The following is a 12,511-nucleotide window of genomic DNA, read 5'->3' on the forward strand; positions in this document are numbered from 1 at the left end:
TGTTTGTTGTTGTTTGTTTTTTAATCTTTACATTTTTGTATCGACATCCCTTTTTGGGACTCATAAACTCTTCCTACCAGGGTATCAGAATTTTTAAAAACCAAACTTTGCAGCACAATAACTCAAAATATGATCTGCCCCTCATTTATTTTGTGGCACTTCCACTGTGGGGTTCCTGGGTTCCTGTATCCCATGGATACTTTAAATGGGATTTTCCCCAGGTAGAGGAGACTAATCAATGTGTTTGAATGTGACGTGGTTCTACCTAATAAGTGTACTTTACCCATTTAATATGTGTATTATTTAATTTCTGGTGAACCAGTCTTGGAAACTGTCTGCACTTGCATATTTTTGGGTCTGAAATCAACTCCAGAAAGATCCACATTGCAGCTCATATCACACAAAGTACTGGAGAATCCACTGTTTACATTGACAAACATTTTATCCATTGCGCACATAGAATAATTTGGCCTTTTCGGATGGAGTCTTGTTTTTTTTTCGGTAATATAAGCAATGAGCCCTTCTGGCCACTTGATGGCAGTATTAGAGTTTGTCGCCTCGACGTGCCGGAAACGTCTGAAGAAGACAGAAGAAGAACCGGCAGAAGTTGAAGATGGCGCGGGAAACCCGGGAAGATCCGGAGATGGAGGTCTGCGAGGCAACTTCTCCATCCTCTCTGAAGCTCTATGAGACACAGTTTTTCGGTTTCACGCCGCAGACCTGCATCTTGCGGGTGTGCAGCGCCTTCCAGGACTGCCTGTACGACATCTTGCCGGTCGTGGAGAAGGTGTGTGTGCGGCAGCTGCGTAAAGGCGGGTCGGAGAACGAGGAGCAGCTCCAGGCCTGGGCCCGGGACTGCAGCCTCAAGCTTCAGCGCTTCCTCGTAGAGCGGTTCAAGCACCTGTCGGGGCGGATGGAGGCGCTTCTGGCCAGCCACTGCTTCTCTGTGCCGCCCAATGTCCTGCTGCCCGAGGACCGGTCTCACAAAGACTACCCGCAGGACTTCCAGGTGGGTGCACACAGGGCCCCATGTAACATACACACACACTCGCTTTAAAAGAATTACAGGTTTATCCACAGAATATTCCTCTTGATCACCTTTTTTCTTGAGGAACCCAAATTTGACCATTTACCTTTGTATTTACTATAGTAAACCCGGGCGACCCCGCCCCCTTCATTCTGTACAGTTACAAAAAACGGGATGTATGAGGTTCAAAGCACACGAAATGTGAAATTAAAGTTTCTTTGTTATTTTCTGTAAGGATGAGTTCATTTCTCTGAGGGTGAAGTGGTTACACCCCGTCACAGGGTGTCTGGACTGATGCTGCAGTTTCAAGTTTTGGTTTGCTGGTTTTTCACAATAAAAGATGTTATCAGGTCTAGTTTTGTTAATTGCTTCTATGAAGCCATATTATATACCTTTTTTTTCTTTTTCCTGACATGCTACCATTTATTCTCCTGCTGCTTACACTTTTAATGTAAATGCTTAAACTTTGTAAATTTGTGACATTTATTAAATGCAGACTCAACTGTTTTTTAGACATAAAATGTTATACCCCTTAATCAAAACTGTCAAACACTTGTTAAACAGCGCTGAAATAACTTAAAAATGTAAACTTAAGAATATTTCTTTGTTGTAGAGTCCTTGTAGTCCTTGTTGAATATTGTTTGTTGTTCTTTGTTGTCTATGTGATATAAGTGTCTTTATTTCACAAATTATCACAAAACCAAACAATTAGTATAGATAATGATTGCAATGTCAACATAAAGCCACTTTTGATGAAACCTTCTTATACAAAAATGTGAAATGTCATAAGATTTCCTCTATAGCTATTATGTTATGCATATTTTTACAAACTCACCTTGACTGAATGGCTTTGAAGCTGATAGTTTGCTGTCTCTCGACTTTCATGGCATCATCACCGATATATCAGCTCACTGTTGGTGTTTTGTGCGTCTGCCACTTAAGAAATTTGTTTTGAAAATCAAAGTTTTCTTTGAAATGTTTACAATTTGCTAGGTGGTTTGGCGGGCTGGATTTGGAGCCTGTTGTGGGCCAGTTTGGGCCCACGGGCTTTATGTTTAACAACCTTGTCTTAAAGTCAAGACAGCTTTGCAACCTCTTCTGAATTTCTAGTGGGGGTTGCGAATCACTGCTATAGATCACCTGGATATTCTAACACTCTCTCTGATCATGGCCTGTGCACCGATATTCACTCTTGAATATTATGATTAAGAAGTAATAATATGTAATGAATGAATAATGTTCCCAAATTAAAAATTTTTTTAGTATTTGTCCGAATTTCTCCCCTAACAAATGTATCCTGGTCTGTTTTTATAACCAGGAGGTGCTGAAGCTTGAGTCGTCGCTGGACGACCTTCACAAAGCCTACGAAGCAGAAGTTTGCGCCCGACAGGCCCTGCTGGCTGAGCTGGAGGAGCAGAAGGAGGTGCAGGCACAGCTGGATCGCACACTGGAATGGATGAGAGAGCTCCGGGCAGCCTGGGTGAAGGAGGGCAACGGCAACTTCGACCAAAGTTTCCGACTGGTGATGGAGTCCTTACAGAAGCTGCAGGAGGCCGTGGGCGAGGTGCAGGTCTGCAGCAGAGGGCCTCACTGAGCCCAGCTCAGATTCACGCACTGATTGCAACACACATTCCTTTCAGAACTGTGATTAAAAAAATGACTTCTAAGATGATTTTCAAGTAAGGTGTGTCAACATTTTTACTGTCTAGATTGCTGTCAACTTTTTAAAAAACAAATAATTTGGAAATTAAAAAGAAGAATCGCTAACATATTTTCAAACACGGTGATTCTATGGAGGGGAAAACATTTGCTCTGTGGCCTACTGCACATTTAAAGTGATTTTTAACGTTGTACCGGAATATATATTTAAACACAGCCGCTGGGACTTCATAGCCATTACAGCTAAAACTGTGTGTGCAGGGTGGAATGCAACACAATGCATGTTTGATTTAGTATTTTAAGATGAGAAATTACCAACAGATTCAAAATGTTTGAAGGGCTGAAAACAGCAGCGGCCATTTTTGTACCGCAGATCAATGACAAGCTGCTGCAGTGTGAAGTCCTTCTATTGACTGGCAGTTGACATCAGTCTGACCACTAAAGGCTGCTTGGTGCATTCAGAAGCCAACGTCCACAAACAGACTGTCGTAAAGCAGGAAGGTGAACACACCTCAAGGTGCCGGCCTGTGTTTCTTCATATGAATTTCATTTTGAAGGAAATTTAAAAAGAAAAAATGACACCGCTCAATTTTTGCTTTCCAAAGAAAGGAAAATGGAAAATTCTGTGATTTGTATTAAAACCTACTTCTCCATGTTATGTTATCCACCAACTTTTTGCAACAAATTTTGTAAACACGTTAAATAAAGTTATGTTTTGGTGTAATTGCTCAGAGATGGTGTTGTGTGGTGCATTTTGTGTAAAATACCACGTGTTGATGTTCTATTTTAGTTGCAGTTTCCCTCTGCGGTCCTTCCCTTGCCCCCGGCAGAGGGCGCTGTCTCCACGCGAATAGCACTCATTCTGTTTCACTGGTCCACATCAGCGCGGAGGTTCAAATGAAAAGATGCATGATGATCAAAGATGTTTTAAAGCATTTTTGATCATCGTGCATCTTTTGATTCGTACTGTACAAGTAACATCCTACAACAATATCGTTTCAATGTGAAAAATCTTATCAATATCTGAGTCCCACAGCAGTCAAACATCCAGCTTTCAAACTGCACGTGCTGAGTGCTTCATTCTCAAACCAGACGGTAGAATTTCTGAGGTTTCCTTTACAGTCTTACAGAACTCTGAAACACATTCAGCCAGGACAGACTCCAGTCACTCAGTGTTTGTTGCTGTTATCTGTTGAGTCTGACAAGCGGTGTAAGGGAAAAAAAAAGGATTAAAAAAAAAAAAAAAAAAAACCCTGAAGTGTTTGTAGTCGGTAGGGGGCAGTATCTGCGTGTCATAGTCAATCAACCATATGGTCCCACAATAGGTATTTGACACTTTATTATTATGGATATTATGTCTCTTTTCTGAATATTTATTTATTCGTTTATTTCCCAGGCCTTAATGGACCTGGTGACATGTGGATTGTGAAGCTTGTTGCCACTTCAAAGGAGCAATGAAGTTTTCTTCTCAGAGTAAAATTAATTAAGTTAGACATAAACAGCAGGATTAAACATGATTAGGAGTATTGAGAATTATTTGACATGAATCCCTCTGATCTCTCTGCCAACTAAATCAAATAACATGTAAATAATTTTTCTCTTAGAGTTAAGAACTGCAAACACCGACCATTTAAAGACTATGAGCTCAACTTTAGAAGTGTGTACTAAGTGATGTGGCTGTGGACACTTGGTTGACAGAGCAAAGAAGAAGAACTAGAACTAAAAGCAAGTACATAAACAACAACAGGACGAGTGTAAACGGTCAACATTTGCTTTTGCATTCTTTGAGTGTGTGTGTGTGTGTGTGTGTGTGTGTGTGTGTGTGTGTGTGTGTGTGTGTGTGTGTGTGTGTGTGTGTGTGTGTGTGTGTGTGTGTGTGTGTGTGTGTGTGTGTGTGGCCTGCCTGCCTGTTGTGAGTGCTTTGAGCAATGATCAGTCCAAATGGAGAGGTGCGAGAGGCACTCGGTGTTTGTCTTGCTTTGGTAATGGGAGCAGCAGCAGCAGCGATGATGACGATCCTACAAGCTGTGAGAGCAGCGAGCCTGGAGCAAACATCACCCAAGACATCCAAACATCCAAACATCAAGCCATTTGTTCAGAAACCCGTCTTCTCTAATAAATGTTCAACTCTTGGAAAGGATTTCACTGATGTTTAAAACGAGCCATAAGGACACAAACATCCCATCTGATACGTGAAGAACAAAGTGCATTTCAACCTTCACCGGTCTCACACTTATCGTTTCACTTATCGTAGAGTGTATTAGGTGTATTAGGGTTGAGTGCATTAAAGTGACCTTGATTTTGTCCTGCATAGTTTTTTTTTTAAATAATGATTAAACAGGAAGTCACAAACAACAGTTTATCACCCATTACTGAATTATAGCAGAGAGATATCGCAGATTGTAGAATGCATGTTTTGTATTGTTATTGTTGTATAAGATTGATGAATGTACCTTGTAAAGTCACTGTAACAAAGGCTACAGAGGTAGATTATTACAATTCAGTTTAATGAAGTTTAAAAAAGTGTTTCTCACTGTAAAATTCATACAGTGACACAAAATGAAATATGCTGAACCTCAAGGGTTATGATGTCCTTCTCTATATGGTCCATCAGCATCAGAAAACCACACATTTTATTATTTGTATCACATATTTATTGTAAGGTTTTACCTGAAACCCAGAGAACGGCACAATATCCTCTCATCTCTGAGAGCTTTCCATAATTAAACTCCCAAAACTGAAACACATCTGTATTATTCACCACTTCTCTCTTTTCTTTCCCTTTCTTGCTGTAGTTCTTGTTTTCTGTCGCCTGTTGTGCTGCGATGAGGCGTCTCACACACTGAGTTATGTGCGAGGGGTCAGTTTCCCCACCATCACTGAAGCTCTACGCTTTATACTTAAATGTATTTAATATATGTCCTCGGTTAGATTTTTCCACCTGTTGTTGTGACTATTTGGTTTTAAACTTGACTTCGTTCCAGCTGATCGGATGCTCACAGTGAGACATTTTTTGACACATTAAATCCTCCTTATGGGGACAAAAGAAGCTTCAGTATCAGCTTCAACATCTGTGTGTGTGTGTGTGTGTGTGTGTGTGTGTGTGTGTGTGTGCGTGCGTGTAAATGATACAAACCATGAACCACTGTCCTCCTTGTGTGTGTAACACCCAGTGCTGCTGCCTGTAAAAGATTTGGTCAAATCCAGAGGACACAGCTGTTTGCAGCTGTCCGCTGGCCGCACACACTCTGAGTTTATAACCGAGGTCTGCTGGCAGAAAAGTGACGTGAAGTAAGACGAGGAGGAGAGACGCGTCCGCTCTGCTGCAGACCGGGCCCAAACACGTGTCGTCGTGTTTTAAAACTGAAGTTGGCCGCGTCCGAGGAACAGGAGGCTGAGGAGGAAAGTGTCTTCATTTTACACCACCGTCTCAAGCCTTCACACTGCCGTCCTAAACAATTCTGGCGCTCACACTGCATCAACACCGAGCTGGAAACGCTAATCACATGTGAAATCAGCACACAGGTTGTGTCTGCCTCTCCAAAACAAAACACCTCCTGAAAAAAACTCTGACATTGAGAGAAACGTTTACTCTTTTCCTCTTCTTCTTGCCTCATTAGAATTGGATAAGCATAGAAGCTGATTCCTACTGCTGCTGAATCTTTCACTATCAAAACACATGAAGCTTTTTCTTCATCTTTCCCCAATCAGATCTTTCAAGTCATACACAAAATTAGATTTTTGAAAGGTTTTCTTAGCAGCAGTCCAGGTCACTGTGTGAAAACACACTGCATTTTCAGTAAATATCAAAACAGAAGTTCGTTATTCATGTTGTAAAACTGCCTCAGTGTGCACCAACATGTGAAAATGTACCTTACCATGTATGTCAGCTCATGTGTCTACCTGTTTGAATTTAGTGTGAGGATGTGAATCGATGTGTGCGCCGTGAGTGAAGACAGCATATGGACAGTGCCCTACTTCCTGTTGGGAGGGGAAAACTGCGGCTCTTTGTGAACCACAGCGCGACCTCTGACCTCTTAGCATCTCTCTCTATCTCTCGCTCTCTCTCTCTTGCTGGCTTTCACACACAAACCACAAACCCAGATACCTACAGATACGCAGGCAGACGTCCATCCACTCGCAGCCTGCCAGCTGTCCTCAGCGGCCGACCGTCCCACACAGGGACAGATCAGGGACGAGGTGCGGGTGACAGTCAGGCAGGCAGACAGGATTGTTTTCTCAGGCTGCGAAAAAGTGACTCAGGAATCCACTCTGACTTTTTTTTTTTTTTTAACCCATGTGTCACACTGCATGGAAACAGACACATCGTGGCAGAACCTCCTTTCCTTTTTTAAACAACTGTGGGTCAGTGTGACTTTACCAGAGAGGAGGAGAGAAAGTCTCCTCTTTCTACACAGCACTGAACAGTCACAGACACCAGAAATTAGCTTTTTTGTTTTTTCATTAAAGTGTTTTTTTTCCAGCACTTCATTATTGTGTGGTGTTAGTCACTGTCAGGTTTTCTCACAGATTTAAAGCAGACCTACAAAAGCATGTAGTCTGTCGGGGATAAAAAAGGTCACAACTGTTGTTTAGTGGAAATGCATGTCTTGCTCTTAGTCTGCACATTCTTCACGCATTAACCATTATGCCAGTCCACATTGAAAGCGGTGATCTTGAAGTTAGCGGTTACAGGTTGCAACGCTGCAGGAAATCAGTAGGCTACCATAACCGCCAAAGTCAATGTCAGCGCATTTTCACACTCCTCTCCAGACAATCGATATTCCCCAAGAAGCTCTACAAAACAGTGTTGTCATTTAGTCTCACGTGCTTTTGTTTGAGAGCCACAATAATAAATTGATTTTCATGTCTTGGAAATAAATAATTCTTTAGATGAGAACTGAAACTCATTTATCCATTTTTCGGATATTTCCTTTTATTTTGTGTTATCTTATCCAGCTTTCATGGTACATTCTGGACAGGTCTCCAGTTCATCACGGGGCAAACACACACACACACACACACACACACACACACACACTCACAAATACCAGTAATTTAGGGTCATCGTACTGAGGAATGAAACTGGAGAACCCAGAACATGAAAACTCCACACGGAAAGGCCCAGCCCGGAATCAAACTCATGACTTTCTATTCTGTTCTATTCCAGGTATTGTGACAGAAAGTCAGAGTACCTGGAGAAAAGGCAAAAGATACATGAACTCAAAGCAGGTTTGAACTTAAAACTGAAAATGTTTAAAAATGAACTGAAACTGGATAATTAAAAATTTCCAATCTAATTTTTTGCTTGTATTCAAATGCGTATTAAAAACGAACAAAAAAAAAAACCTTTCTTCTGTGGTCATTGAGAGTCAACAGCTTGGTACAATTTCCACCAAGCCGTTTCTGCTGTTTTTAATGTCATTATTTGTTGTTTGCAGAAGTTTGAAAACTGAATGTTCCAATTTAAGCAATGTAAAAAACAACAAATAAACTAAAGATATGTCAAACACCAGCCATCGCAACTTCCAAACCTCATCTCGCATATTTATAAAACCAGCAACAGACCGCCGCTTCCAAGTGTGGCCAACCTGAAAAAATAGAAACATCTGTTTTTAACTGTTGAAACTCCAGTTTAATGAGCACATAAAAACATAAAAAACACTGAAAGATCTATCCTTAACATTTCAGAAAGAGCCGCAACGGCTAGGGGAATTTCAAGGCCGAGTGCTTCTTGCAGCTGTCCGAAAAGTGAGACACTTTCTCCTCATGTTTATCAGTTATGCTGCTCTCATCTCCAGTGGCCTCGGGTCATACGACACTTCGCTCAGGAGCACCTGGTTTGTGGGCGCTGGAAGATAATGGTTTAGGCTTCTGAAGCTTTTAGCCAGAGTCAAGTGTCAGTGAAACTGCTTTAGATGTCATTTAGCTTGTTTTCAGCATCTGAAATTGGATGAATTTAAATGTAAATACAAACACCAGTTCCTGAGACACCTGAACCCATCAGGCCCTCACCGACGTCCCAGAGGCTCGCTGCCCTTCTCCAAAGGTCGAAAACACACAAAAACTTCTCCGTTGGTTTCCTCTTATCAGTACCTTCCTTCAACTGCAGTTACATGATCTCCTGCGCGCCTCGGCTGTAACGGCTGCTCGTGGAAGACAAAAGCAAAAGAGCGGTGAGCTGAGCGAAGATGGGAGAAAAGGAAGAGGGACGAGGTGAGAGGACAAGAGAAAAGAAGAAAGAGGTGAGGAGGAGCGGAGCAGAGCAGCAGCTGGCAGGTGTCAGGAGTCACAAAGAACCATCTGTCCATCGAGTGCCATCCCCACACACACACACACACACACACACACACACACACACACACACACACACACACACACACACACACACACACACACACATTACATTTTCTTCCTCCAAATTGCCTAATGAAAGCTGCTTCCTGTCATTTAGAATTTTCCTCCTCACATAAGGAAGGAGATTCATCCCGTCAGTCAGCCAGCTCACAGTGAAATACACACTTCACAGATCGCAACTCCGTCAGAGTCAGACTGTCAGACAGCAACAAGTCGCAATGAAGCTGTGTGTGTGTGTGTGTGTGTGTGGTATGCTGCCTCTAGACTGAACTCTGCAACCTCAAGTTCCTCGGGTACTTATCAAGACAGAGGAAGAAAGAGAAGCCTTGCATACAGGCACTCACACACTGTGCTGACCCCTGACCTTTCACCTCAAACAATGTCTCTCTGGAGGGTTTTTTTAAGAGCGTGGGGAGTGGTGGGCCGACACATGTTTAAAACTTCACGCATGCAGCAAGTATCTGATGACCGAGTTGGCGGCGGAGTGTGAGAGAGAGCAGGGAGGCTACCTGGACAGGGGCTCCTGACGGGACATGGAAAACAGCGGCAGTACATGTCAGACACATGCTGAAGATGATTCCAGGTATGTGGACAGAGCTTTCTCTATCCGACACCAGTCTTTGCTTCGAGTCCCAATTTAAAATGAAAAAAAAAGGTCATATCTCAGTATCTTATATATTGAGATATGAATGTCAATATATTCCCACTGACTTAGTAAAGTCTTTCCTCATCGGCCACACTGACGAGGATGCAGACGAACCCTCTGCGTTTCTAAAGAGATGCTTTGTTCCCTTTAATGTCCTTGATAGGAAACTCTTTGACGGCCTTCGCTCTTCTGGGACGTCGTTCCACAAGATCTTTTAGTCTGGTTCCAAACGTCTTCAATATATTTAAACATGCAAACACAAACGTTGCACCGGCGATGAGCCATTTGACCCAAACAATAGGACAACCCATCCTGAAAGAACCTCTTCTGGCTGGGCTTCCATTTATTTCGTACATTAAGATGAAGTGAAATGAAAAAGGCATGTTTCTGTGTTATGGCTGTAGCAGAGGAAGACAGAGAATAACAGTCCATCATGTTTTTTTTTATGTGTCCCTGCTTTAACTGTGAAGACAGGACTTTCTTTATAGCTTCATGTTAACACATTCAATAAAATCAGTTACAGAGGCTGATATTTCATTTGTATCTCAATCATTGGAAAATTCTGCACAGTATCCAGTCACAGGTCGGAATCCTGTCTTGTTTAAAAAGCAGCCGGATGAGAAAATCTGAGATGCAGAAAGAAGCAACACTTCAGCTAAAATGTGTTTTCCAGGGCAGCCCGGCGGACAGCCGTCATCTGGAAGCCCCTCTGTTGCTCACGCTCTCCTCTTCCTAAAACAACTCTCTATTTCATTCTCCTTCTTCCTTTACCCCACAGTCCCCCCTCTTTCTCTTTCCTCCCCCGTACAGCAGACAGAGGGCGGATGCTGGCAAACACTTCCTCTCTCCATGAAGTGTCTTCCTGTCTCTGGGAATCCATTTCCTCTTTACAGATACTACAACAGCACTAAGAGCATTCCTCAGGAGCCTAATGCACACACACGGGCGCGCGCACGCGCACACACGGCTCATCTGTCACCTTGATTAACTGATATGAATTCAAACGTCTCAAGCCATTTTCTCCTGACTGTTCATATATTTTTGAACCTTTATCACTGACACTGTGTGTGTAATTTGCTCTGGACTTGTGACCCTCTGTGTGCAGTAGCTGAGTGTGTCCATGTCAGCAGGCGACTCCTGTCACTCACCAGCTCCTGCGCCGCTCCAAGCCGACCCAAATGAGCTTTCGCTCCCCGCTGTATGCAGATGTGTGAAACAGTTTAACGTGATTCAAAAGTGAGACTGTGATTTCATCACAGAGACTGACTGAAAAAGCACAAAGACTAAACATGTGTCATTAATTAAGGAGCGAGACTGAAGATAAAGAAAGTAAGAATGAAAAATGGAAACAGCTCTTGGCAGGAAACAGGCACAGTTTCCTGTGGTGTTAACCCCACAAAACACACACACACACACACACACACACACACACACACACACACACACACACACACACACACACACACACACACACACACAGTCTTGTTTCTAATCAGTCTCTGTGTTATCTGGTTTTTCAGGGCGGAAGTTTTTATATTTGTCTAAAAAGTTGGACTACCACTCAGGCCTGGAAGTGACACACAAAAAGAAAACAGATCAGCATATTTTCGTCTCCCTCATGCATCAACGTGGACGTACCTGCAGATCTGCATCCAAGCTTACAACAAATGTACAAAGTTTACATGTCGAATGTTGGCGTGAGAGTTAGACACTTCAAATACTCACTTTGCGGAAGTCAAGAAGTGTGCAACCTGTATGTAATCTAGCTTAACCTCAAATACGTTTGACAATGTGAAATCCTATTTATTATTTTCTATGTAGTTAGTCAAGTAGTAGAAATCCTGAATTATATTCCTTTTAACTTTTTTTTTTTTACGTTTTCTTAACCGCTGTTCGTTTGAATGAATATAACGGCATAGAAAGTGTGACTGGAAGCTGCCTCCTCCAAGAGAATGTTACACTCAGTATTATTAAGAAATCAAGTGTATTCTATTTTAGACTGCACAAAGCCAAACTGGAGCTGCTTTTGTTTTTTTTTAATGTGGACGTGATCTTTGGCGAAGTAGAAATGTTTCTCTTCTGTCTCATTTATCTAAGTGAAGTTAACAGTGGTGTAGTGGTTGGCACTTTAGTGTTACAGCCAAATGAACAGTTCAAGTCTGTGCTGGGCTCGGAGGGAGTTTGCATGTTCTTTCTGGTTTTCTCTGAGCCGTGACAGTCAGAAACACGTCTTTGAGGTGAAGTGGCGACTCTGTGTGAGTGTGCGTGTTGGGAGTTCATGCTTGCCCTGTGATGGATTCACAGCCTGTCCAGGCTGTCACAGTGAGGAAAAGGAGGCCTCACACGGCCGTGCACCTCTGTAACGCCTCCCATTTTAACTGTAACACAAAAGAAGCGGATTATCATTGTAAAATTAATAAAATATTTCCAATTGCTTAATTGTCTTTGAGCTCATTAAACGTTTTACTCGTACCTGCTAACAGTTGCTGTCCCTCTCTGGTCCCTCTCCGCCCTGCTGTCTGTGCTGACTGTCTGCTTTACTGTTAACCAGTGTTTATTCACAGTATCTGTGAAGTAGCGGCTCCAGATAAATATTAGCTTTCCTTTGTAAAAACTGTCTGCTGTCGTCTGTGTGTTGACAGGTCATCTCATCTGTTTCATTGTTGTTCCTCAACATTGCCTTTGATTTATTGATCGCTTCCAAGGACAGGTTTTGTACTGTTGTTCTGCATGACTGCTGAAAAGTGTATCCCCCCCCTCGCAGGAGCCAGTTTCATGGAATAATGTGAGTGGAAATGTTTGTCTAATTGGCTGCACTTCAG

At 42.5% G+C, this 12,511-nt stretch overlaps 1 protein-coding gene across 1 annotated transcript; it reads left to right on the forward strand.

Moving 5' to 3' along the window:
* Window positions 1-613: 613 nt before the first annotated feature.
* Window positions 614-3,369, forward strand: mis12 (MIS12 kinetochore complex component). The gene is made up of 2 exons (XM_030095567.1): window positions 614-1,009; window positions 2,346-3,369. The coding sequence occupies exons 1-2, from the start codon at window positions 614-616 to the stop codon at window positions 2,619-2,621; spliced, it is 672 nt and encodes a 223-aa protein (XP_029951427.1). The 3' UTR covers window positions 2,622-3,369.
* Window positions 3,370-12,511: the final 9,142 nt, after the last annotated feature.

This window comes from Salarias fasciatus, chromosome 1 (assembly GCF_902148845.1).
Source record: "Salarias fasciatus chromosome 1, fSalaFa1.1, whole genome shotgun sequence".
NCBI lineage: Eukaryota > Metazoa > Chordata > Actinopteri > Blenniiformes > Blenniidae > Salarias > Salarias fasciatus.

Coding starts and splice junctions, on each gene's coding strand:
- mis12 (XM_030095567.1), top strand. CDS start 614: ATGGCGCGGGAAACCCGGGAAGATCCGGAGATGGAGGTCTGCGAGGCA. Junction 1,010..2,345: donor ACTACCCGCAGGACTTCCAG/GTGGGTGCACAC, acceptor TTTTATAACCAG/GAGGTGCTGAAGCTTGAGTC.